This window comes from Scyliorhinus torazame, chromosome 5 (genome assembly GCF_047496885.1).
Source record: "Scyliorhinus torazame isolate Kashiwa2021f chromosome 5, sScyTor2.1, whole genome shotgun sequence".
In the NCBI taxonomy this organism is placed as follows: Eukaryota; Metazoa; Chordata; class Chondrichthyes; order Carcharhiniformes; family Scyliorhinidae; genus Scyliorhinus; species Scyliorhinus torazame.
The window spans coordinates 246,527,553-246,555,346 of record NC_092711.1 but is presented as its reverse complement, the minus strand read 5'-3'; the positions used below and the strand labels follow the sequence as shown (position 1 = coordinate 246,555,346).

The following is a 27,794-nucleotide window of genomic DNA, read 5'->3' as shown; positions in this document are numbered from 1 at the left end:
AAACAAAACAAACTTCTCAACGTCAGTATTAATGTTGTTGGCGATGTGGCCGCCTCTTCAGAGCCGCCTGGCACCGCGGAAATGCAGCAGGGGCTGCCCACCCCCACCCCGGACTGCCCAGCCCACCCCCACCCCGGACTGCCCAGCCCACCCCCACCCCGGGACTGCCCTGCTCACCCCCACCCCGGGACTGCCCACCCCCACCCCGGGACTGCCCAGCTCACCCCCACCCCGGACTGCCCAGCTCACCCCCACCCCGGACTGCCCAGCCCACCCCCACCCCGGACTGCCCAGCCCACCCCCACCCCGGGACTGCCCTGCTCACCCCCACCCCGGGACTGCCCACCCCCACCCCGGGACTGCCCAGCCCACCCCCACCCCGGGACTGCCCAGCCCACCCCCACCCCGGGACTGCCCACCCCCACCCCGGGACTGCCCAGCCCACCCCCACCCCGGACTGCCCAGCCCACCCCCACCCCGGGACTGCCCTGCTCACCCCCACCCCGGGACTGCCCACCCCCACCCCGGGACTGCCCAGCTCACCCCCACCCCGGACTGCCCAGCTCACCCCCACCCCGGACTGCCCAGCCCACCCCCACCCCGGACTGCCCAGCCCACCCCCACCCCGGGACTGCCCTGCTCACCCCCACCCCGGGACTGCCCACCCCCACCCCGGGACTGCCCAGCCCACCCCCACCCCGGGACTGCCCAGCCCACCCCCACCCCGGACTGCCCAGCCCACCCCCACCCCGGGACTGCCCTGCTCACCCCCACCCCGGGACTGCCCACCCCCACCCCGGGACTGCCCAGCCCACCCCCACCCCGGGACTGCCCAGCCCACCCCCACCCCGGGACTGCCCTGCTCACCCCCACCCCGGGACTGCCCACCCCCACCCCGGGACTGCCCAGCCCACCCCCACCCCGGGACTGCCCAGCCCACCCCCACCCCGGGACTGCCCAGCCCACCCCCACCCCGGGACTGCCCAGCCCACCCCCACCCCGGGACTGCCCAGCCCACCCCCACCCCGGACTGCCAAGCTCACCCCCACCGCGGGACTGCCCTGCCCACCCCCACCCCGGGACTGCCCACCCCCACCCCGGGACTGCCCACCCCCACCCCGGACTGCCCAGCCCACCCCGATCCCGGGACTGCCCAGCCCACCCCCACCCCGGACTGCCCAGCCCACCCCCACCCCGGACTGCCCAGCCCACCCCCACCCCGGACTGCCCAGCCCACCCCCACCCCGGAGTGCCCAGCCCCCCCCCCCCCCCCCCGGGAATGCCCAGCTCACCCCCACCCCGGACTGCCCAGCCAACCCCCACCCCGGGACTGCCCAGCTCACCCCCACCCCGGACTGCCCAGCCAACCCCCACCCCGGACTGCCCAGCCAACCCCCACCCTGGGACTGCCCAGCCCACCCCCACCCCGGACTGCCCAGCCCACCCCCCCCCCCCCCCCCCGGGACTGCCCCCCCCCCCCGGGACTGCCCAGCCAACCCCCACCCTGGGACTGCCCAGCCAACCCCCACCCCGGGACTGCCCAGCCCACCCCCACCCCGGACTGCCCAGCCCACCCCCACCCCGGACTGCCAAGCTCACCCCCACCCCGGGACTGCCCTGCTCACCCCCACCCCGGGACTGCCCACCCCCACCCCAGGACTGCCCACCCCCACCCCGGGACTGCCCAGCTCAACCCCACCCCGGACTGCCCAGCCCACCCCCACCCCGGACTGCCCAGCCCACCCCCACCCCGGACTGCCCAGCCCACCCCCACCCCGGACTGCCCAGCTCACCCCGATCCCGGGACTGCCCAGCCCACCCCCACCCCGGACTGCCCAGCCCACCCCCACCCCGGACTGCCCAGCCCCCCCCCCCCCCCGGAATGCCCAGCTCACCCCCACCCCGGACTGCCCAGCCAACCCCCACCCCGGGACTGCCCAGCTCACCCCCACCCCGGACTGCCCAGCCAACCCCCACCCCGGACTGCCCAGCCAACCCCCACCCTGGGACTGCCCAGCCCACCCCCACCCCGGACTGCCCAGCCCACCCCCCCCCCCGGGACTGCCCAGCCAACCCCCACCCTGGGACTGCCCAGCCCCCCCCCCCCGGAATGCCCAGCTCACCCCCACCCCGGACTGCCCAGCCAACCCCCACCCAGGGACTGCCCAGCTCACCCCCACCCCGGACTGCCCAGCCAACCCCCACCCCGGACTGCCCAGCCAACCCCCACCCTGGGACTGCCCAGCCCACCCCCACCCCGGACTGCCCAGCCAACCCCCACCCCGGACTGCCCAGCCAACCCCCACCCTGGGACTGCCCAGCCCACCCCCACCCTGGGACTGCCCAGCCCACCCCCACCCTGGGACTGCCCAGCCCACCCCCACCCCGGACTGCCCAGCCCACCCCCCCCCCGGGACTGCCCAGCCCACCCCCACCCCGGACTGCCCGCCCCCCCCCCCCCCCCGGGACTGCCCCCCCCCCCGGGACTGCCCAGCTCACCCCCACCATGGTCTGCCCAGCCCACCCCCACCCGGACTGCCCAGCCCACCCCCACCTGGACTGCCCAGCCCACCCCCACCCGGGACTGCCCAGCCCCCCCCACCCCCGGACTGCCCAGCCCACCCCCACCCCGGGACTGCCCAGCTCACCCCCACCCCAGGACTGCCCAGCTCACCCCCACCCCGGGACTGCCCAGCTCACCCCCACCCCGGACTGCCCAGCTCACCCCCACCCCGGGACTGCCCAGCCCACCCCCACCCTCTCACCCCCACCCCGGACTGCCCAGCCTACCCCCACCCCGGGACTGCCCAGCCTACCCCCACCCCGGACTGCCCAGCTCACCCCCATCCTGGGACTGCCCAGCCCACCCCCACCCCGGGACTGCCCAGCCCACCCCCACCCCGGGACTGCCCAGCCCACCCCCACCCCTGACTGCCCAGCCCACCCCCATCCCGGGGCTGCCCAGCCCACCCCCACCCCGGGACTGCCCAGCCCACCCCCACCCCGGGACTGCCCAGCCCACCCCCACCCCAGGACTGCCCAGCCCACCCCATCCCGGGACTGCCCAGCCCACCCCGGACTGCCCAGCTCACCCCCACCCCGAACTGCCCATTCACCCCCATCCCGGGACTGCCAGCCCCACCCCCATCCCGGACTGCCCAGCCCACCCCCATCCCGGGACTGCCCAGCCCACCCCCACCCCGAGGGTGCCCACGCCCAGCCCCATTTAAACTAGGAAAGCCGCTCAATGGAAGGTGCGAACTGGCACAAGACAACAAAGGGAGCTGGGAATTGAAGTTAACATTGGATGGGAACGAGCCACAACTAAAGCAAAACCAACTGGGGGCAACTCTGTAGTAAGAGAGAGTACCGGAATTCGAAGTTGATATCTAGATGCCTAATTTTGCTGGCACCTTGCTGTCTGCCTCGCCATCGGAATGTCCTTCAGGGTCAGAAATTTCTGTATCTGCGCTCAATCTATGAACTAAACTCTTCACAGAAAGTGAAGACTCTTACCCATTTCAGGTTAAGCACCCTTTCAACAATGATGGATGTCAATTGCTGCCGAACAACCACACTGAAAATTACCATCATAAATGGTGCCTCGTTTCTCCGGGTTTCGATTGTTGATTTTAGAATCGTCAAGTTTTAAAATCCAATTTCCCTTTCTATTTTTTTTTCTCTCCCTCTTTTAATCCCAAGTTTTGTTCCCTCGCTTTCTCGTTCTGTCCGTACCTGATTTGACATTGAATTCACCTCCTGTAATTTTCACTTCTCGATCCTTGAGCTGTGCATTTCACAATCCTTCAATCTGATTGATTGATTGGTTCAGGAGATATACAGTTGTCTGTCCTGTTCGCAGATTCCAGATGCCCGGTTTTGCCTCATTACCCTGCTATCAGTGGCACAGCAGTTAGCACTGCTGCCTCACGGCACCAGGAACCTGGGTTCGATCTTGGGTGACTGTGTGGAGTTTGCACATTCTCCCCATGTCTGCCTGGGTTTCGGTTTCCTCTCTCAGTCCAAAGGTGTGCAGGTTGTGTGTATTGGCTATGCTAAATTGCCCCCTAGCACCCAAAGGTCAGGTGGGTTGATGGGAAGGGTGGGCCTAGGTAGTGTGCTCTTTCGAATGGTGGGTGCAAACCCAATGGACTGAATGGCCTCCTTCTGCACTGTATAGATTATATAACAGTACACGGAGAGGCATAGCTAAAGGCAGGTGCCATTTGATGCAGAGCCACGGAAAAATGTGTCCATTATTTCAGCAGGTGTTATGAAAAATTATTCTTTGTTTTCAATTTTTCTCAATAAGGACAGTTACTAAATTCTAACAACTGTACAAATCACAAACAAATGTTTATTTAGTCACAACTATCTGGGCAATTTGCAACAAAGTGAACCTAGCTTGAACTCGGTTTTAGAATCCAAACACAAGGAAAAATAGAAAACACGTGTCAAAGAACAGTCAGTAAAAAGCTCATGAGCAGAGCATCAATACTCTCTGGGCTGGTAAGTCTAAGTCTTTATTTTAGCTTTTGGAGGAGTTTGTGGGGGATAATAAGTATGCAACTATCTATTGATAGTGACATTTAAGGGGCATCTTGACAAATACATGAATAGGATGGGAATAGAGGGATACGGACCCAGGAAGTGTAGAAGATTGTAGTTTAGTCGGGCAGCATGGTCGGCACGGGCTTGGAGGGCCGAAGGGCCTGTTCCTGTGCTGTACATTTCTTTGTTCTTTGTTGATTAATTAATTTGTTTCATTTTTACAAGAAACTACGCAGGTAATGCAGCTGCAGATAATTTCATACCTTGGGGTCTGTGGACTGACTCTGCTGTTTGCTCAAGGCATTGCTGATGATTCACACTTTCAAGATGCAGAGTCTTCTCATCCAAACAGGGTGAGAGATTTTCTTATACAGTTAACAATATTAGCAGCTTAAATGTTTCACTATCCCATGGGTACCCACCTTGCCCCCCGACAAGCATTAAATTTTGAATTTTGTGGAACACCTTCCGTGTGTATTTAGAAATAATACACAGACACCACAGCAACTGGCATTGGGTTCACACTAATTGAAATGGCAGTTACAATCAATCACTGATAGATTTCAAAATCAAGAGCGTTATCCTCAGTCTTAAAACCCTGTCAACAACTCAGCATAGATCTCGGATTGAACCTGTGACCATCTTAATCTTTATTAATCAATTGCAAACCAGGTATAGTGGATTACTCATTGAGCCATTTTCTTTAATTGATGTATTGATACAGTATCAGCTCTATTCTCGTGAGCTTAGTTACAACACTACTCATTTCCAAGAGGCATATGAGACTGGTCAAGAGGCTTGTCTCTGCTCTCCTTTTCTCACTGTAAGAAGGTTCCCAACAATGAGCTAAGTTGAGTTCACTATGAGGTAATGCCAAATTGTGGCACAAACCATGGAATGACCCACAAACAAGAACATTTCTAAAATAGCTGCATTGTCAGTGCCATGCTGTGTACTATGCTTTTTTTTGTACTTTCTTTTCAGGTTGTTTATAAGCCTCCAAAACCTGTTGGTGATGTCTACTTTGTGGCGTCCTTTGACACAGATGGTCTTGAAGGGTAAGTTTGCCCCCCCCTGCTTTTGATCGCACTGCCTGTGAAGTGGGAGTCAGTGTGACTGTGTGATTAGTGTGGATTCTCTCTGGTTAATTGATTGATTGATTGAATTGAGAGAAATGTTATGAAACTGTATTCTGCAACTATTACAGCACCAAACATTTGATCACTCAGATGAATGGGCTAGATGTAGTTACAGCTGCTCCATCTGATTTTACGCAAGGTTCAGTGTAAATTCGTCACTTGATTTTCCATTTGTCAGTAGAGGTAGTAAGTTTGGGTTTCCAAATCCTTTCTCTCCAAGTACTATTGCTGCAGTGATCTTGGAAGGAGGGCAGTATGGTCTTTAAGGTCAGATATTATCCTTGTAGATAAAAGTGAGACATCTGTGCACGCTGATAAATGAATTATCTGTATGTATATTCTTGCAACAGTGTGAATTTTTCCTTGCTGTTCTTGACTGTAAATGATAATTTTCAGAGAATGCAGGAAACATTGGGCAAAGGAGGTTGTGCACCCACCATGGAGCCTTCATAGTTGTCTGTCTGTTAAGTTAAATTGACTGAATATTAGCGGTTGCAATATGGGAAAGCATTCCACTTCAAATTCTCCTTTGTGCTCCACCATGCTAATCTTCTACCTCAAGCATAAGAGGAAGATTCGCCTTTATACTGACTGGTGATTTACATCATTATGAACAAGAGGTCAGTCATTTATTTGAGTTAAACGCATCCCAGGTTGCAATACACAATTCCAATTCATTGAAAGAGCTGTTCAATTAATCTGCTAAAATAATTAGCCAATATTATCAACAGACACCAGCCAAGTTCAGTACTGGCCTTCTTCAACATGCTCTGCATTAATTAGCAGCTAATATGTACTAGTATGAGAGGTCCATGCTTGTGACCATTCTCAGTGATGTAACTGCAGAAACACTCCCCATCTTCTGGAGGACAGGTCGAGCAAGAGGTTTTCCTAGGTTGTGTGCAGTTTTCCCTAAAATGGCTAAACCAGCACAAAAGTTTGAGGGATTTTAAATGCAAATTACAATCAATACAAATGGAGTTCCCACAATACTTTGAGCTTATTTAAAAAGCATGGAGCTTGAAGTTGGCCCGCTCACAAAACTGGCCATGCAACATTGTGAGTTAAAGCTAACTGCAGGACTTTGAGGAAGCTCTTAAAAGTAAGAACTTTTTAGGTGCAAGGACATTAATTTTAAAAAAATTTAAAATACTTTTCTTTAATTTACTAAAAGACTGACCGTTGTATACCAATGAAACTGATAAACAGTCCGGTATAGTTTTTTTATGACATCTTCAGGTATTTAAAGTTGGGTTATTCCCACGTAGTCAACGAGACATTCTGATTCAAAAATGTTAATTTTTTTATGATAAGTCCATTTTCAGCTGCACTGGATTAATAAAGTTGCACCAGGTTACTGCTCTTAAAGATATGAAAAGATATTTTATAATTCAAAAAATTTAAATATTGCATGGTAAAATGCAGCCCAATTTGCCGGTTCATGGATGCTTTTACATTCTGTGGAATGAATATAAGGGGAGAAAGGCAACCTAGGCTAGTGAGTGGGTCGCCTTCATCTCTGGGCCACAAGGTTGAAATCATGCTTGTTCACTAACCATGATCCCATGAATAAGATTCAATTCATTTAATACATGACAAATATTTCCTAATGAGTTGTGAAAAATGCTTAATCAGGGACCGGGGTTAATTTTTTGGCCTTTGGTGACTGTCTGTGTGAATGTGGTTTGCACATTCTCCCCATGTCTGCGTACGTTTTCTCCGGGTGCTCCGGTTTCCACCCATAACCCAAATATGTGCAGGTTAGGTGGATTGGCCGTGCTAAATTACCCTTTAATGTCCAAAGATGTGTAGGCTAGGTTAAGGGGTATTGAGTTATGGTGTGGAGTGGGCTTTTATAGAGTGCTCTTTCAAAGAGTCGGTGCAGACTCGATGGGCCGAAAGGCCTCCTTCTGCACTTTAGGGATTCTATTCTGTGATACTGGAATCTTCTGGATGTCTATACCATCACCTACAAGACTAATCCGTCTTTGCATGCCTATCTCATCATGGTAGTCACCTCTACTAAAAAAGTAAATTGACCAGCATCAGTTTTCAGCTTGCCAACCTCTGTGAAGGAATACAACATAGGACTTTAAGTGAGATATTGCAGCTGTTCATGCCAGCGGAATCTTCCTGTCCTGCTAATGGCACCTCCCTGTCGCAGGTTTCTTGATGATGTGGCTGGATTCATTGGGAAATCCTATTGACAGCAGCGGGACCAGAATATTCCCCCTGCTGGCCAATGGCGGGCCACCTCACACCGATGAGAATCATGCTGCAGGGAGATCAGAGAATCCTGCCCTATGATTCTGGATTCACAGGACTTAATAATTCTTTATTCTTTGCCCTGTAAATCTTTCTTTCTCTATCCCTAGTTTATTGTATGAATGCACTGGGGGCTCCTTCCTGGTTTTTTTGAGTATGTGCGAATAAACTAACCCTTTAAGTTCACCCTATCTCACGTTTGCTGTGGGGTTATTAATAGAAATTTGATCACACCAAAACTGAAGGGTTGGGAAATGTGCCACAAAAAGAGGATCAATTCAAAACCCCTTTCTGTTTATGGAGAGTGAGAGGAGAAATCAGGACTGTTTAAATTAAACCCCCTCCTGTCCGTAGCACTAGAATGAGCACAATTATTTTAAAGAAAAAACATAGTTTGCTTATGAACCTGATGCTCATTAATTCAAACCTCTCTTTTCTTTCTTTTTTAATCTCCTGAAAGCACTTCCTCTTTAATCTTTTTCAATAATCTTTATTGTCACAAGTAGGCTTACATTGCAATGAAGTTACTGTGAAAAGCTCCTAGTCGCCACATTCCGGCGCCTGTTTGGGTACACAAAAGCAGAATTCAGAATGTCCAAATTACCTAACAGCACGTCTTTCGGGACTAGTTGGAGGAAGCCGGAGCACCCGGAAAAAACCCGGGGTGAACGTGCGGACTCTGCACAGACAGTGACCTAAGCCAGGAATCGAACCTGGGACCCTGACGCTGTGAAGCCACAGTACTAACCACTGTGCTGCCATATTTATTCATGGTATGTGACCATAGTTTGCTTTTTCCTAATTCACCTCAAAGGTAGTGGTGAGCCGGTGCCTTGACTATGTCAGTCCATTTGGTGTAGGTACATCCACATACTGTTAGAAAGTGAGTTCCTAGGGCAGCATGGTGGCGCAGTGATTAGCATTGCTGCCTCATGGCACCGAAGTCCCAGGTTCGATCCCAGCTCTGGGTCACTGTCTGTGTGGAGTTTGCACATTCTCCCTGTGTTTGCGTGGGTTTCGCCCCCACAACCCAAAGATGTACAGGCTAGGTGGATTGGTCGTACTAAATTGCCCCTTAATTGGAAAAAAAATGAATTGGGTACTCTAAATTTATCACAAAAAAAAGAGTTCCTAAGACTGTAATGATGTCTGAAGTCCAATGATCCTGATAAATCCCAAACCGAACATCATTTGCTGAGTAATTGTCGCTTGGTAGCACCGTCAGCAAAACCTTCTATCACGCTGTTTGAAGATTGAGTGTAGGCTGATGGGGCAGTAATCAGACAGATTGGAGTTGTTCTGCTTTTTCGTGGACAGGTTATAATGCTGCAATTGTCTACATTGTCGGGTCGATGTTAATATTTGTAACTGTATTGGAACAGCATGGCTAGGGGCACAGCTGCGCCTGGAACATAAGTTTTCAATACCACAGTGGGGATTTTTCAGTGCCCACACTTTTGCAGAATCCATTGTCTTCAGCCATTTCTTGATATCACATGGAGTGAATCGAACTGGTTGAAGTCTGTGCTGCTAGAGGCTTGAGGGACAGCCCGAGATGGATCATCGATTTGACAGTCAATGCACCGGCTCACCACTACCTTTTGAGGTGAATTAGGAAAAATCAAACTATGGTCACATCCCATGAATAAATAATTAAAAGCAAAATGCCCATGTGTGGACATGATGTTCCTTCCACTATTGAACCCCCTTCTGATACTGTTTAAGTTGACACATGAAGGGGAGTTACTTGGATGAGGTGGTGAGATACATGCAGCAATAGTGAATCTTCAAACAGCTGAAGATGGTTGAAAATGTTTCAGCCTTATCTTTTACACTGGTCTGCTCCATCATGGAGGATGGGGGTGTTTGTGGAACCTCTTAGAGTTATTTAATTGTCCACCACCATTCACAACTGGGTGTGGCAGGACTTTAAAGATGTGATCTAATCCGCTGGTTGTGGGATTGCTTACCTCTGTCAATAGCAAGTTCTTTTCGCTGTTTAGCATGCATACAATCCTGTATTGAGGCTTCACTAGGTTGACACCTCATTTTTGGATATGTCAGGTGCTGTTTCTGGGTTGGTCCCTGACTTAATAATGGTAGAATGAGAAATATGCTGGCTAGCAGGAACTGGATAGTGATCAGGAGCTCTGGCTGCTTCTCTAACCTAGAGTTGTTGTGATGCTCCAAACTGCTAGTCGAGCTGACATCAGCTAATTCGGTGCTACCAAGCATCAAACCTTGAACTTTTGCACTGTGTAGCTCAGTATATTGCAGGTTATGAAGCTATTTAGGAATCATAATTAACTGGACATTTTAACATTCAATAACCAACTTGCTTCCTCAGTATTTTATTGATCCATTAATGTTTATTTACCAGCACTTAAAGTCCAATGAGAGAGATTTTCTTCATAATTTCTCTTAATCAAAGCAGCTCTGTGGATTTTGTTAGCCTTTAATGAAGAGGATGTGAGATATTCTTGCCCTCCCTTCCCTGGCAAATAATGCAAAAGGTGGGTGATCTTCGGATTACTCATTACAAGATTGAACCGTATTATAGGGTGGTTTATAAACACTGCATACAATGGTGCGATGGATGTTTACACAGTACAAATTTCCAAATGGCAAGTTTCCAAATCACACCCTGAGTTAGGGAGTATATCGAGAGTGGAAGCTATGCCTTATAAAAACAGGGAGAGGAACCACAGAACACTGTTACATATTTCATAGAGGCTGGTTAAAGAGTAACAAGTAAAGTTCAGGGAGGTCTCCGTATTCTGGGGAACATGCACTCTGTCACACAACAGCTGAAAGATTTTACATTCCTTTCTTCAGATGGGTGAAGTCCAAAGCAAGAAAGGATGACACTAATGACACCAGATATGATGGTAAGATAAAACTTTTTTCTATGAAATACAAATGGATTTGTTACTGAGTATGAATAGTGCTTTATCTCTGGCTCTTTGGAACATGTGGAAGAAGGGCTATATTTTTAAAATAAAACTTTACATCTTCACTTGATGATTCAGCATTGCACACAAGCTCTGAGTGGTTGATGCTGTGTACATTTAATATGCATACATATTTAAGGCAACTGTTCATCCTGTACCATAAATGTGTACTCAGAGTCAGTATCTCAGCTAGTTCTTTAGCCTAAAAATTAATCTTTCTACGCTGTCCTCGTCTCAATGATTGAAATTGTCGCCCTGCTGATTCATTTTAAATTCTGTTACCTGTTGTTGTTTTTCCACAATATGTAGGATTTGATAATCAATTCCACTTTCCATTGATAAGAGTCAAGCAACTGGGTACAATCCAAACCTTGAGAGAATTTTCCCCAATTTTTCTCCACCTTTCCTGAAAGTTTTAACTTGTACTGGAGTATAGTTTCAGAGGCACCAAACATGTTCTTTCATATAATTGGTCATTTCTATGTATAAGCTTAAACAATGATTCATTCATATGAGCTCTGCCTGAAGGCATTTCATTTGCTCATTGTCTACTGAAGCTTCAGCCTAAGTCATTTCGTTGGCATTTTTTGTCGGTGGTTTACTGCCTTCCACTCGCAAGGACGAGGAGGAAATTCTCTAGTCTACCTTAGCCAGAACAAGAGTAAAGCTGCACTGTTGGCATTATTCTGAACACTCATTAGTCATCTAGACTGAATCTCTAAACAATGATTATAAGCATGAGATTTGACCACAGATGGTTGTACCAATTATCCAGATCCTGGGCGTCATTCTCCGACCCGCTGGGGGGTCGGAGAATGGCCGTTGGCCGCCGTGAATCCCGCCCCCGCCGGTTGCCGAAGTCTCCGAAGGGAGAAAAGCCGGCGGGACGTTAATGGCGCCGCTGACGACGGAGAATGGCACGGGTCTGCGCAAGGCAGCCGATTTTGGGCCTGCCGATATTCTCCCTTCCGGATGGGCCGAAGTCCCGTCGACGTGATGACCGTTCACGTCGACGTAAATCAAACCTCCTTTTCATCGGCGTGAACCTGTGCTCCAGGTTGACGCCGACCAGCGTGGAGGTGAGTGACGGCCTGGGGGGTTGGCCGCTGGGCAGGCGATGGCGTGGCCGCAGTCTGAATGTGTGGGGAGAGGTGTGTCTCTGGTTGTGTGTGTGTGTGCGCAGCGGGGGGGTGGTTAGAGTGGGCTGGGCTCCGGGGGAGTGCCGGGAGGGGGGTCCGTGCCGGGGAGGAGTGTCCGTGCCGGAGAGGAGGATGGGGGGTCCGTGCCGGGGAGGAGGTTGGGTTCCGTGCCGGGGAGGGGGATGGGGGGTGGTCCATGCCGGGGAGGAGGATGGGGGGGTCCGTGCCGGGGAGGAGGATGGGGGGGTCCGTGCCGGGGAGGAGGATGGGGGGGTCCGTGCTGGGGAGGAGGTTGGGGTCCGTGCCGGGGGGAGGATGGGGGGGGTCCATGCCGGGGAAGGGGATGGGGGGTCCGTGCCGGGGAGGTGGATGGGGGTCCGTGCCGGGAAGGGGAAGGGGGATGGGGGGGGGTCCGTGCCGGGGAGGGGGATGGGGGGGGGGGTCCGTGCCGGGGAGGAGGTTGGGGTCCGTGCCGGGGAGGAGAATTGGGGGGTCCGTGCCGGGGAGGAGGATGGGGGGGGGGGGTCCGTGCCGGGGAGGGGGATGGGGGGGGGTCCGTGCCGGGGAGGAGGTTGGGGTCCGTGCCGGGGAGGAGGTTGGGGTCCGTGCCGGGGAGGAGGATGGGGAGGAGGATGGGGGGGGGGGCCCGTGCCCGGGTGGGGATGGGGGGGGGGGGAGGTCCGTGCCGCCGTGGCGGCAGCCGCTAATGTCCATGTTGCCCTGGATGAGGATGAGGAGGAGGAGCGTGCCAGAGAGGCGGCGCAGGCTGCTGCAGAGGGGCAGGCGGCAGCCGCCCAGGCTGGAGGGACACCTGACCGACAGGACGAGGAGGGGGAGGAAGACGTCACGGCCCCACGGCAACGGAGGCACCCGAGGGCGCCCCGTGTGTACCGGCCCCGGCAGTCACACCAGGACCTCACGGACCGGGAATGCAGGAGGAGACTCCGGATGAGGCGGGAAACCGTGGCACACATCTGCCACCTGCTGGCACACCTGTCACCTCGTGCACTGGCGGGGGACACCCTCTCCCTGTGTCCGTCAAGGTTACGGTTGCCCTGAACTTTTATGCAACGGGGTCATTCCAGGCACCAAGTGGGGACCTGTCCGGCATATCGCAGACATCGGTGCATCCGGGCAGTGACAGACGCCCTATATGCCATGGCGCACCGCTACATCCGCTTCCCTGTGGACCGGGCCAGCCAAGATGCCCGGGCCGTGGGCTTCTCTGCCGTGGCCGGGTTCCCCGTGGTCCAGGGCGCGATCGATGGGATGCACGTCGCCGTGCGGCCACCTGCAGATAACAGGGCCGTGTTCACCAATAGGAAGGGGACCTATTCGATGAACATACAGGTGGTCTGCGACCACCGCATGATGATCCTGCAAGTCTGCGCCCGTTACCCAGGCAGTGTCCACGACTCATACGTGTTGTCGCGGTCATCCATCCCCGGCATGTACGAGGGACGCCATCCCCGGCTGAGGGGCTGGTTGCTGGGCGACAGGGGCTACCCATTGTGATCGTGGCTGATGACGCCTGTACGGAGGCCACGCAATGAGGCGGAGAACCGCTACAATGATGCCCATGTAGCGACAAGGGGAGTGATAGAGAGGTGCTTTGGCGTGCTGAAGATGCGTTTCAGGTGCCTGGACCTCTCTGGGGGCGCCCTCCAGTATCGGTCAGATAGGGTCGGCCGCATCATTGTGGTGTGCTGCGTCCTGCACAACATAGCCCAACAGAGGGGCGATGTGCCGCAGGCAGAGGAGGGCGGAGTGGAGGAGCAGCAGGAAGAGGCGCAGTCCTCCCTAGATGAGGGGGATGGGGGCAATGGTCAGGGCAGACGGGCTAGACACAGGCGGGTGGCTGTCCACCATTACCGGCTGGCCCAGCGGGCACGGGACAGACTGATAGCCGCCCGCTTCACTGACTAGATGGGCGTGGGAATCGGGTAGTATGGCCACAGACCGCACACCATGGCAACAGCCGACCACCCACACCCCCCACCCACCCAGCAGCCTCACCCCCCCTCCCCAACCCCACCCACCCCACCCGCATGCACACCACCCCCCCCATTGCCGATCCACCTGCGGCACAACGGCCGGGCTCACACAGTTGCGGGTGGACGCGTGTCTATTGCAGGCCATGGAGGATGTTGACAACCCACCCTGCGGTGAGCTCCTGGCTCGTTGGACTATGTCTGACCCATGGCCACAGTACCGCCATCCACCCGGACCATCCCTGCATGCGTCTGTGACACTGCAGCGCACGGTCCCGTCCTCTGCCCGGGGGGGATGTTGATGGCGGGCCAGGGGGAAGGGGGCAGACTCACCTGGGGCTGAGGTAAGACCACCCCTCACACACACACTTGCGCTCAACGTACATGACACCCCCGCACGCTTTGGACCGAGCACAAAGGCAGCTTCTGTAGGTGTAACATTGACTTTAATAACCAAAGGAGTTCATGCACGTGCCCTAGCCCCTAAAACTCATCTGTGCCCTGCACCCGTGCCAACTTACTCAGTGTCTAATTGTTTGGCCTTACGGGCCCTTTGACTACGTCTACGTGGTTCCCCAGACGGTACAGCAGAACTGGAGGTGGACTCCTGTGATTCCTGCCCTCTGACACTGGATCCCTTTGGCGGCCGTTTCCTGGGGCGTCCTGGCCTAGATGGGCCAGGCTGCGGCCCGGGCGACTGGGATGGCGAGCTGCCAGCCTGTCCTGCCCGTTGCCCACCCGATGCACCTGGGACGGAAGTGGGGGGGGAGTCCGAGGTGTTGCGGTGTTCCCGGACCTCCCCTACAGGGGGAGCCGGGACGGACCACACCACTTCCTCCTCCCTCGGGGTGCCCGATGGACCCCAGGCCTCTACATGGGTGGGGGATGCGAACGGACTGGCCATCCGACGCCCCCCCGGCATTTGGCGCTGCCAGTCCTGGAGGCCCGTGCTGGTATCGACAGGGGTCTGCAGGTTTGCAGCCATGGAGCCCAGGGGGTTGGCAAACCCTGTCTGTGACAATGCGACGCCGGCTCGCACATGGCCACTGGCGCCGATGCCCTCAGCGATAGCCTGCAGAGACTGGGCCATGGCCTGCAGAGACTGGGCCATGGCCTGCAGAGACTGGGCTATGGCCTGCTGAGACTGGGCCATGGTGTTGAGCACCTCTGCCATCTGGTGCTGGCACTGGCTCATGGCCTCCTGTGAGAGGGCAGCCATGTCCTGGGCCACAGACGCCGCCTGCATGGAAAGCCCCAGGCCTCGCAAACCGTTCCCCATGTCTGACACCGTCGCACCCATTGCCTCCACCGCGGACGCCACCCGTGCGGTGTCGGCCTGGGTGGCACGCATGACCGGCACCACTTCCAGCTCCTGGATGCGGGTGGACTCCTCCTCCTGCGACTGCAGCCGCCGCAAGCCGGCCGTCACCCTCTTCGCTCGTCTCCGGGTCGGTGGTTGCATCGGATCTATGGGTGGGTGTGGTAACTCCAGGAACCCGGGATCCATCTGGGCGGCAGATGTTCGCTTGGGCTGGGCTGCCCTCCGACCGCCTGGCCCCTCTGCTGCTCCTACCTCCACCTGTTGTACCGGGACGGCTGTGTTGTGCGCACCAGTGAGTGTACCAGACGCCTCATCACTAAAGTGCCCAAATGAGGTGAGTGTTTCTGCGATGGTGGAGGGTGTTGGTGACAGCAGTGGCGTTGTGTCGTGCTCTTCGTCCCACTCTGAGTCCATGGCACTTTGGGGTGGTGGTTCGTCTCCACCCATCCACTCTGAGTCACTGTCCGGTATTTCGTCTTCCTGGGTAGTGCTGTCCCGGGTAGTGCTGTCCCGGGTAGGGGTGTCCTGGGTAGTGCTGTCCCGGGTAGGGGTGTCCTGGGTAGTGGTGTCCTGGGTAGTGGTGTCCTGGGTAGTGGTGTCCTGGGTAGTGGTGTCCTGGGTAGTGGTGTCCTGGCTCGGATGTGACGGGGGCCTGTGGCTGCCCCCCTCGTCACTGGGTGGCACACGCCTGCGTTGTCGCTCCCGCACGTGACGGGGGTGTCGTCTCCCTGTTGCTCCAGGTCTCTCCGTCTCCCGTGGTGTGCGAGGGGCATCCTGCGGGCGTCGCATGCCGGAGGGTCCGGGTCTCTCCGTCTCCCATGGTGTGCGAGAGGCATCCTGCGGGCGTCGCATGCCGGAGGGTCCGGGTCTCTCCGTCTCCCGTGTTGTACGAGGGGCATCCTGCGGGCGTCGCATGCCGGAGGGTCCGGGTCTCTCCGTCTCCCGTGGTGTGCGAGAGGCATCCTGCGGGCGTCGCATGCCGGAGGGTCCGGGTCTCTCCGTCTCCCGTGGCCTCCGAGGCGGTCTGCATCTGCGGGGATGGGTGCCTCGACGTTTGCTCCTGCGATACACAATGAAGCATGCATGGTTAGACACGCAGGCAGTGATCAGGTGATATGGGGGAGGGGGGATATGGGGGAGGGGGGATATGGGGACGGGCTGTCGGTGGCTCATTTGCTAGTACGCCCCCGTCCTATGCATCAGCAACCTCCCGGTCCTCAGGTCCGCCAGCCAGTTCCAGGGCCCTTTCCTCGTGTTCGGTCAGTGGCCTCTCATCAGCGGGGCCTCCTCCAGTCCTCACATGCTCCCTATTGTTGTGTGCGCGCTTCTCCTGTGGCAGGGGGGGGGAGGGTGGGGGTGGTGGCAGGGGTAAAAGGCAACAGTGTTAGGCAGGTATATGAATGCACGCCATCGGTTGCGCGTGCATTGCAGAGGTTAAGGTTAGGGCTGGATTCACTTGGGGATATGGGGGATCTGGGGGAGGGGGGATATGGGGGATCTGGGGGAGGGGGGATATGGGGGAGGGGGGATATGGGGGAGGGGGGGATATGGGGGAGGGGGGGATATGGGGGAGGGGGGGATATGGGGGAGGGGGGATATGGGGGAGGGGGATATGGGGATGGGGGGATATGGGGATGGGGGGATATGGGGATGGGGGGATATGGGGATGGGGGGATATGGGGGAGGGGGTGATATGGGGGAGGGGGGATATGGGGTGGAGGGGATATGGGGGAGGGGGGATATGGGGGAGGGGGGATATGGGGGATATGGATATCGGGCAGGGGGGGGAGGCTCACCCTGGCTGCTCTGACGAGGTCGTTCACCTTCTTGTGGCACTGGGTGCCTGTCCATGGTGTCAGGGCCGCAGCGGTGACGGCCTCTGCCACCTCCCTCCACAGACGCCAGCTGTGGTGTGGGGCAACTGTGCGGCCGTGCCCGGGATACAGGGCGTCCCTCCTCTGCTCCACTGCGTCCAGGAGCGCCTCCACATCCCGTGACTGGAACCTCGGGGCTGAGCGGCGGCCAGCCATCCAGTCGGGTGTTCCGGTCGGGTGGGGGGGATCAGCGCGGCCTTATGAGCCGTCACGCCGTGCGGCGTGTATGACGTGCGCAAGCGCGGATCCCGTCACGTCGCTGCTAGCCCATTTCGGGCCGGAGACTTTTGAACCATTTTTCCGACGTGACACAAGTCAGATTTGCGCCGTTTTTTGCGCCGATCGGCGGACTTTGCGCCGATAACGGAGAATTTCGCCCCCTGTCTTCACTCATGTAGATAATATTGAGTTATGGTCGACCAACAAATGGAGTGGTGGCCAGTTACTCGCTATCAGAGGGGCAGCACGGTAGCACAGTGGTTAGCACAGTTGCTTCACAGCTCCAGGGTCCCAGGTTCGATTCCCGGCGTGGGTCACTGTCTGTGCGGAGTCTGCACGTTCTCCCTGTGTCTGCGTGGGTTTCCTCCGGGTGCTCTGGTTTCCTCCCACAGTCCAAAGATGTGCAGGTTAGGTGGATTGGCCATTTTAATTGCCCTTAGTGTCCAAAAAGGGTAGGTGGGGTTACTGGGTTATGGGGATAAAGAGGATAGGCATGGAGGCATGGGGCTTAAGTAGGGTGCTCTTTCCAAGGGCCAGTGCAGATTCGATGGGCCGAATGGCCTCCTTCTGCACTGTAAATTCTAAGAAAAGCAGCAGTGAAATAGGCCTACATCTGAAACAGGAAGACATATTGGGAATTAGTGGATAGGCCTCTTTTTAAAATGTGCTGGGTGCTATGTCTGGAGTGGACTACTGACTCCATTTTGAGGCTGATAGTGCCATATTAATATCAGATGATATAAGTTAAAATTGACTTCTATGTCCTCTACACACACTTCCATTACATACATGATCGGCAATGGAAATCATGGATAATTTGTGATGAGTACATGACTGGTGGCTCGAGATAATAAACTGGAGACTTTGAGTCAATGAATGGGGTTTATTAACAATAGGAAAATACAGGCACAGAGCAATGCTGGATACGTCTTTATTCTCCAGCTCCGGGGTCCACACTGCCCCGGTTCTTGCTCTCAAGGGCCCGCACTTTCTCTCTATTGGTCGGGGTCGATTGGTCCTGAGCCAGTCATGTGGACCGCAAAGCCGCCCTCCCCCCTTAAAGGGGCCGCGCTACCACATCCCCCCCAAAGTCCCTCATTACATTTTATAAAGTAAGCTGTATAACAACGCCATATGCGAGGTCAAGAGATATGACGGAAAAGAGTCCATCACAGAATCAGCCTGTCCGGGGACCAACCCCCGGCTCCTTCCGTGGTCGACATGCTTCCGCACAGTCCTGCAATTGACATTGACCACATACGATCCTAATTGGGACATGATCTGATCGGTTAACCAGAGTGGGCCGGAGGTGAAATTTTGAACTAGAACCAGGTCACCCACCTAGAATGATGTCACCCCTTTGTGATGTATGTTGATTTTTCTGGGAGGCCTGATGTGCCTTCACCTCCCTGTCAAATTTGGAAATCTCAAGTCCAAATCCTGAGGTGATGGTCCATAAGCAATTCAGCCAGTGTAACTCCCCTTGGTGGTGTGGTAGTTTGTGTTGTAGGACAACGGAGGTTGGCCAACTGATGGCACATTGCTTCCTCATAGCATCTTTTAAAGTCTGCACGGCCCTTTCTGCCAACCTGTTGGATGTAAGGTGATATGGGGCTATCCTAGTATGCTGAATTTGGTTTGTCAGAATGAAGTATAATAAATCATCACCAGTAAAAAGTGTATCATTATCAGACACAATGGCTTATGGAAGACCGTGTATGGCGAATACCTGGCGTAAGGTGTCCATGGTAGCCAATGAGGTTGTAGCTCCCTGTATGGATAGCCACTTGGCATGAGCGTCTACCAAGACAAAACATATTTTGCCCAAGAAAGGGCCTGCATAGTCGCTGTGCACTCTGGCCCATTGGCCACCTGGCCACTCCTAAGGGGTGGAGATTGGCCGAAGGACGTAACGATTGTTGAGTCTAGTGGGGAATACATTCCTGTCCTATTTCCTCAATAGCTTCCCAACCACCATATAACTGCGAGCCAGCATCTTCATCTTTGCTTGGCCCGGATGGGAGCTGTGTAATTCTTACAGGAGGGATTCCCTCGTTGGAGGTGGAACGACGACTCGAGAGCCCCAAAGTATTATTCCATCCTCACAAGTTAGTTCATCCTTGCAAGCTAAGTAGGGCCTCGACTGTTTGGGCTTCTCATGATGCCAGCCAGTTTGTATCATCTGTTTCACCTTGGATAATAATAGATCTCGCTGAGCCCTATTTTAGATATGGCCGGTTAACACCGGCAAGGTGTCCAAGAAGTTCAACACTAAGATGATTTCTTAGGTACTGGCAGTGGCACCACATGCTTTGGCAAGGGGAGTTGACTCGCTGCAACCACATTAGAGATTTGGATGCCAGGCTGGTGCTGCAAGGTGTAGTTGTATGCTGCTAACAGCGAGGCCCAAGGTTGCACCCTGGCAGGGCAATTGGCTTGTCCACTCTCAAAAAAGAACTTGTACAAGGTAGTTTCTAGAACGGGGGTGGGGGAGGGGAAGGTATTGGAAAATTACAAAGAACTTATGGAGTGGGAGGAAACCCAGATAGGGGAGACAAAACGTAAATGCGATATGAGTTGGGAAAGAAGTTAGAGGCGGGTCTGTGGGAGGATGCCCTGAGCAGAGTCAATACGTCTTCATCATGATACAATTCAAGGTGGTTCACAGGGCACACATGAAGGTGGCCCGGATGAGCAGGTTTTTTGGGCCATTTACGTTTTCGGTGTGGGGGATATGCAGGAGGGCATGCCCGAAGCTCAGGGGATTCTGGCAGGGATTTGCGGATGTCATGTCCAGGGTGTTAAAGGTGAGGGATTTGTTTATTTGTTTATTGTCAGGTGTACCAAGGTACAGTGAAAAGTATTTTTCTGCGAGCAGCTCAACAGATCATTAATTACATGAAAATAAAAGGAAATAAAAGAAAATACATAATAGGGCAACACAAGGTACACAATGCAACTAGATAACACCGGGTGAAGCATACAGGGGTGTAGTGTTAATCAGGTCAGTCCATAAGAGGGTCATTTAGGAGTCTGGCAACAGTGGGGAAGAAGCTGTTTCTGAGTCTGTTTGTGCGTGTTCTCAGACTTTTGTATCTCCTGCCTAGTGGGAGAAGTTGGAAGAGTGAGTAGGCCGGGTGGGAGGGGTCTTTGATTATGCTGCCTGCTTTCCCCTGGCAGCGGGACGTGTAGATGAAGTCAATGGATGGGAGGCAGGCTCGTGTGATGGACTGGGCTGTGTTCACGACTCTCTGAAGTTTCTTGCGGTCTTGGGTCGAGCAGTTGCCATACCAGGCTTGATGCAGCCTGATAGGACGTTTTCTGTAGTGCATCTGCATCTCGGGTGGCACCGGGTAGTCCAGAGGTGGCGATATTTGGAGTGTCGGAAGACCCGAGAGTCCAGGGAGCGAGAGAGGCTGATGTTTTGGCCTTTACCTCCTTTGTAGCCCGGAGACGGATCTGACCAACGTGGAGGGACCCGAAGCCCCTGAAAACAGGGGTATGGGTTAGTGACATGGCTGGGTTTCTCAGGCTTAAGTAAATCAAGTTCGCCCTGAGAGGTTCATTATTAGGGTTCGTTCGGAGGTGGCAGCCATTTATCGTCTTCTTCGAAGAAAATTGAACCGACAGCAGATTCAATAAAGGAGGGGTGGGTTGCTAGGGAGCAAGGGTGGGGTAGGGGGGAGGGAGTTAGACTATGTCAGTCTAGCTTAGGCGAGAACTGTGGGAGATGGAGGGGTGTGTTACGTATTGAACTATGTTTATATCTGTACTTGTGTCTTTTGTTATTATAAAACCATAAATGCCTTCATAAAATGTTTAAGAAAAAAAAGAGCTTGTGAACAGCAATTGTGATGAATCGCTGTCCGTAAATATATTGGTGGAACTTTTTAGATGATGGCTAGTCATTTTCAATTTGGGTGTAATTTTGATCCACTTCTGAGAGGGTCCTTGAGACAAAGGCAATTGGCTGCTCTGATCCGTCCTCTATCTTATGGATAGAACAGCCCCTATCCCGTATAGTGACACGTCACGTATGAGAACAATTGGCTTCCCCGGTCAAAATGAACTAAGATTCGAAGATTGCAGAGCTTGTTTTACCAGATGGAAAGCTTCCTTTTACTGCTCCTTTCACTGCCAATGTTGTTGTTTCATTTGGCATCACTACACCAGTTACTATGTACTATGTCGTAGCCAGGTTTGGGATGAATGCCATAATAGTTCACCATTCCTAGGAAGGATTTCAACTCGGCTACATTCCTGGGTGCTGGGACTTCTTATACGACTTTAACTTTTTCTTCCAGTGGGTGTAGACCTGTGGTACCCACCCAGAACCCCATGTACGTGACTTCTGTTGCTTCGAAGGTACATTTCTCAGGTTTAAGGTGGAATCCTGCATCTCAGAACTTCTTTAATACCTCTTCCAAACTTGACATATGCTCTTCATGTGTGGTTCCGATGAGTAAAACATCATCTAAGTAGGCCATCATTTCTTAGATACCCTGAAGGAGGTTTTCCATCGTGCGCTGGAAAATAACCCAGGGCTAGGAAATCATAGAATCCCGACAATGCAGAAGGAGGCCATTTGGCACATTGAGTCTGCACCAAACCTTCGAAAAAGCACCTACCTAAGCCCACAAACCTGCCCGATCCCCGTTGCCCCACATAACCTTTTGGACACTTAAGGGTCAATTCAGCATGGCCAATCCACCTAACCTGCACATCTCTGGACTATGGGAGGAAACTGGAGCACTAGAAGGAATCCCACACAGACACTGGGAAAATGTGTAAACTCCACACAGTCCCCCAAGGTCAGAATCAAACCTGGGCCCCTATCACTGGGAGGCAGCAGTGCTAACCACTGTGATACCGTACCTTAAATGCTGAAAGGTACCCTTGTGTATTGAAATAAGCCATTATGTGTATTGATCGTGGTGAACTTTGTCTAAATCTAACTGAGGTCCAGCTTGGAATAGATGAGGCCTCATGCCAGCTTGGTGTAGAGGTCTTCAATTCGGGGGGGGCTGGGTACTTATCCACCTGAGTGGCTGGGATGATAGTGAGTTTATAGTCCCCACATATTCTTATCAAACGGTCTGGCTTCAGCACAGGGCCTATGGGGCTGCTCATTCAGAAAATTGCACTGGTTTAATTATTCCCCGGTGCTCTACATAGATACATAGAAGATAGGAGCAGGAAGAGGCCTTTTGGCCCTTCGAGCCTGCTCCACCATTCATCACGATCATGGCTGATCATCAAACTCAATAGCCTAATCCTGCTTTCTCCCCCATAGCCTTTGATCCCATTCTCCCCAAGTGCTATATCTAGCCGCCTCTTGAATATATTCAATGTTTTAGCATCAACTATTTCCTGTGGTAATGAATTCCACAGGCTCACCACTCTTTGTGTGAAGAAGTGTCTCCTTATCTCTGTCCGAAATGGTTTACCCTGAATCTTCAGGCTGTGGCCCCTGATTCTGGACACACCCATCATTGGTAACATCTTCCCTGCATCTACCCTGTCTAGTCCTGTTAGAATTTTATAAGTCTCTATGAGATCCCCCCCTCATTTTTCTGAACTCCAGCGATAATCCCAACCTAGTCATCTCTCCGCATATGACAGTCCCGCCATCCCTGGAATCAGTCTGGTAAACCTTCGCTGCAGTCCCTCGAGAGCAAGAACATCCTTCCTCAGAGAAGGAGACCAAAACTGCACACAATACTCCAAGTGTGGCCTCACCAAGGCACTGTACAATTGCAGCAATACATCCCTGTTTCTACACTCGAAACCTCTTGCAATGAAGGCCAACATACCATTAGCCTTCTTTGCTGCCTGCTGCACCTGCATGCTTACCTTCATCGAATGGTGCACAAGGACACCCAGGTCCCACTGCATACTCCCCTCTCCCAATTTACAACCATTCAGGTAGTAATCTGCCTTCCTGTTTTTGCTTCCAAAATGAATAACCTCACTTTTCCAAATTATACTGCATCTGTCATTGGTTTGTCCACTCGCCCAACCTGTCCAGATCTTGCTGTAGGATCCCTGCATCCTTGTCACAATTCACCCTCCCATCTAATTTGGTATCCTCTGCAAACTTTGAGATGTTACATGTCGTTCCCTCATCCAAATCATTAATATATATTGTGAATAGCTGGGGTCCCAGCACCGATCCCTGTGGTACCTCACTGGTTGCTGCATGCCAATTTGAAAAGGACCCATTAATCCCTACTCTTTGTTTCCTCTCTGCCAACCAGTTTTCTATCCACCTCAATACATTTCCCCAATCCCATGCGCTTTAATTTTGCACAATAATCTCTTATGTGGGACTTTGTCAAATGCCTTCTGAAAGTCCAAATATACCACATCGACTGGCTCCCCCATGTCGACTGTACTGGTTACCTCTTCAAAGAATTCCAACAGATTTGTCCAGCATGATTTTCCCTTCATAAATCTATGCTGACTCTGACTGATCCTGCTACTGCTTTCGAATTGCTTTATCTCCAGATTCGACCATTTGATGCAGAGCGTAAGAGACTGGTCTGGCCTTAAAAAAACTTGGATGTCAAGTTTGGATCAACATGAATTTGGCCTTCACGCCTTGATCCCACCTAACCCATTGTGGGATCTTTGCATAATGTCTTATAAACAGCTGTTTGAGATTTTAAAGATTTCCAGCCAATTTAGTTTAATTCACTGCAACCAGGCCCTTCCCATCGAGTTTGGTCTGTGCCCCTGTGACAATCAAAGGCAACTGGGCTTGTTCTTTGTAAACTACTGGTGTACTGGTGGTCCTAAGAATATTTAGGCTTTTCCTTGGATAGGTTAAGAGCTTGGTGCAGTGTCTGTATGACACCACTGGATGGTGTGGTTTGTATTTACTATATTGTACAGTTATAGTGTATGATACCAGAATACAATACTCCAGTAAATTTGTAATATGGTAATGCATGAGAATGTGATATACTGAATGGTTGAGTGTTCATAACATTTGAGTGCTTCTGGTTGTGCTAATTGGTTACTGAATTCCAGGAATATGGGCTGTCGAAGAATCTTATCAGGAGAAAATGCCAGGAAACAAAGGACTGGTGTTGAAGTCCCATGCCAAACATCATGCCATTGCCGCGTACTTTAAGAAACCCTTTCATTTCAAAAACCTGTCTCTCATTGTGCAGTGAGTATCGTGTTTTCATTCAACGCCTCTAGTGTGACATATAATGTAGCAAAAGAATTACACAGGACCACTATAAGGATTTTTTGTGAAGTACAGCTGCATGGACGCTAACTGCCCTCCTTTCCCTCATCCAAGTTCAAACCGTAACACCCAGCATTTGATATATCCATGAAACATTAAAGTTTCTTTTTTTTCCCCAAAGCTTGGTTTATGGCAGAAAAACCCTTTGGAACAGTTGGTACTTGAAGGTTCAGCATAGGAACCTGAAGATACGGAAAGCAATCCTATTAGAATAAACAGTCCTCGCTGGGGTGGCAGCGGGTAGAGTTGGCGGGGGGGGGGGGATTTTTGGGGGGATGTAAGGGTGTAAGGATGTTGTGCCTGTGTGCTGTTGACCCGGTTGCTTTTTGATTTTCTTCTTTGTTATGTATTTATTTGAAAATGCCTCCAATAAAATATTTTTAAAACAAAAAAGAATGAAATAGTCTCCAACTGGCAACATTTTAATATTTGTGTTAGGCTTCTTCAAAGGACCATTGCAAATGTACAACTGAAATGAAGTTCTGTTTCATTGCATCAGCTGCATTATACATCTTTGCTCTAATTTACATAATGCCTGAAGATTTAACCAGCTTTGTACCCAGTTATTGCATGAGCTCTTAGCATGATGTTCATTGCCTCAGACATGGAGCAGGCATCCGGTTAGATGCCCCCCCCACACCTGAAGTAACACCAGGACTGGGTTATTTTCCCTTCGTACTGATGTACGGTGCTGTCCATTTGCAATGGTGCAACAAAATGCAATGGAGAGGTATTATTGCAGAATTTTAAATGTCACCAGTTTCAGAAGTTATTTTAAGATCCAGCTTCTGGTTTCAGAAACCATTTATAAAATGGTTCAACCTCCAATCCAGATCATGGGTCATTCTTTATTTGAGTTAAAGCATTGAACAGGTTGCTGATGTACAATCATTCCGAGAGATAATGAGCTTGTTCCTGTCCATGGCAGCGTCCATTCATAAGCACTTTCCAGCAGGGATGTTTATAGTTATCAGGAGCTTGAGCTGTGTCATGTTTCTCCCTCCTTAGCCTACAAACACTGATACGAATTGTAGTGTTAGCAAGCATCACAATTAGCTGTCTTGCACCGTTTTGGTGAGACATTGGGTGATATAACAATGCAATTGTTGGTGCTCCAATATATTAGATATATACAGGGCTTAATTTCAAATTTTGCAGCTGATCCAAAACTGGCAAATGTAGTGAACTGTGAGGAGGATGGTAACAGACATAGACTGATGAAATGGACAGTCACATGGCAGAAGAAGTTTGAGAAAAGGAGAGGCAATATAAAGTAAATGCCCTTCTACGATTTAGAAGGGGTGCAGAAACAAATAGATCGGGGGTCTCTGAAGTTAACAGTAGAAGTTGAGGTGGCTTTTAAAGGGCATTTGGAATTCTTGGCTTTATAAATAGAGTCATAGACTACAAAAACAAGGAAGTTATGCTAAACCTATACAAAGGTTAGGCCCCAGCTGGAGAATTGTGTCTAATTCTGGATGCCACACTTTAGGTAGGAGTGAAGGGAGCCCAGGGGAGATTTATTAGAGTGGCACAGGAGACTAGAGAAATTGGAGTTGTTCTTCGAGCAGGGAAGGTCAAGTGAAAACATAATAGGGGTGTTCTAAACCTTGAAGGATTTTGACAGTAAGTAAGAAAACAATTTCTAATGGAAGAGTTGGTAATCAGAGTTACCGGTTTAATTGGCAAAAGAACAAGAAGCACAATGAGGGAAAACATTTGTGCAGTGAATTGTTATGAGCTGAAATGTGCTGCATGAAAGGTTGATCAAAGTAGATTCAATAGTAACTTTCAAAAGAGAATTGGATAAATACTTGAAATGGTAAAACAGTTCACTTGATTTTCGGGAAACAGCGGGATGGGGTGGGACTTAGTTATTTCAAAGCGCCAACAAAGACACACATGGGCCAAATCACCTCCTGTACTCTATCATTCTATAGATTCTATACCATTGCAGTTATTGGTAATGTTTAGCTTCGTGGTCATCTATCCCCATACTGCAACCAACATTAGAAACGTGTTATGAGGGAATAGCTGACTGGAGGCTGGACACTTCTCCACAAGAATTTAGAGAAACCCATGGAGTTTCATTACTGGCCTTTCTCTTGTACTTCTTAGCAGAAAGTTAGTGAGATGTACTGACAGAGGCCTCAGACCTACCCTCCTGGCCAGAGAATGGTGCTTAATAAGTGAACACCAAAGAACAGAAAAAAGAAGAATATTAAATAACAAAACCAAAAAACAGGCTACGGTATCATTGCAGTTAAATGTACTGGTGTCCATCCTCACTCTTCTACAGGTATGAGGTGCATTTCCAGAATGAAATCAAGTGCGGAGGTGCATATCTGAAGCTTCTGTCTGTAGATGATCAGCTTGACCTGGTGAGTTGTCCTGTTGAGAAGTTAAGATTGACATCCTTTTGTGTGCACTGCAGTAGGAGACACATCATTGCTGAATACAGCTAGACGGAGAGAAAGAACAACATCCAGGGCAATAAATAATTCATTTTTATTTGCTGTTTCTCTTCGGCAATAATATTTGGATGGATGACTTTTCTACACAGAAGTATCATATCAATCCAAATTATTGTACCACTATTAGTAGGTAATACTCCACAAGTAGAAGTAACTTTAACTTCCCAGAGACCCTCATGCAATGGTGAAAAACACTGAGGAAATACGGTCACCAAGGCTGCTTCATACAGTGATGTAATTTCATAGCGTGCTGACCACTCACCTGTCCAAACCAAAGGAGGTCATCAAACTCAGTGGTTAGTATTTCCCAGACTGAGTTAGTCAGTGACTACTGCAAAGCCTGGACTGTATCAGTTGGTAATAAGTCATTCTTCAACTATTATTTGATGGTCAGCATTAATTTCAAAATGTATTGTTTAGTCATAACCGTCAATCCCAGACTGTGTGAGTGGGTGGTTACTTTTAAATCCAGACTATGTCCATTGTGTTGTATGGCATTACCACTGTGCTAAATGGGATAAATACAGAATAAACCTAACAGCTCAAAACTAAGAATCCATGAGGCGCTTTGGGCCATCAGCAGTAGCAGAACTGTGCTCAACCACGATCTGTAAC

General features: G+C 51.8%; 2 protein-coding genes across 8 annotated transcripts in view; one reads left to right on the top strand and one right to left on the bottom strand.

Moving 5' to 3' along the window:
* The window catches only part of LOC140421015 (calmegin-like), an 80,826-nt gene that overhangs the window by 34,278 nt on the left and 18,754 nt on the right, over positions 1–27,794 (top strand). For 5 of the 7 annotated variants that reach the window (XM_072505294.1, XM_072505297.1, XM_072505292.1 and 2 more), the window contains exons 2-6: positions 4,777–4,904; positions 5,536–5,609; positions 10,791–10,843; positions 24,483–24,624; positions 27,005–27,086. In XM_072505294.1, coding sequence (XP_072361395.1) covers positions 4,791–4,904; positions 5,536–5,609; positions 10,791–10,843; positions 24,483–24,624; positions 27,005–27,086 — 465 coding nt within the window. In that variant the 5' untranslated portion in view covers positions 4,777–4,790. Of the gene's footprint in view, positions 1–4,776; positions 4,905–5,535; positions 5,610–10,790; positions 10,844–24,482; positions 24,625–27,004; positions 27,087–27,794 lie in introns of those variants that run through there. The other 2 variants (XM_072505293.1, XM_072505296.1) reach the window with 2 other exon arrangements.
* The window catches only part of LOC140421016 (short coiled-coil protein B-like), a 96,183-nt gene continuing 93,500 nt past the window's right edge, over positions 25,112–27,794 (bottom strand). Inside the window, exon 5 of the mRNA XM_072505300.1 lies at positions 25,112–27,166. Within this exon, the coding sequence (XP_072361401.1) occupies positions 27,151–27,166 (16 nt within the window). The 3' untranslated portion in view covers positions 25,112–27,150. The remainder of the gene's footprint in view (positions 27,167–27,794) is intronic.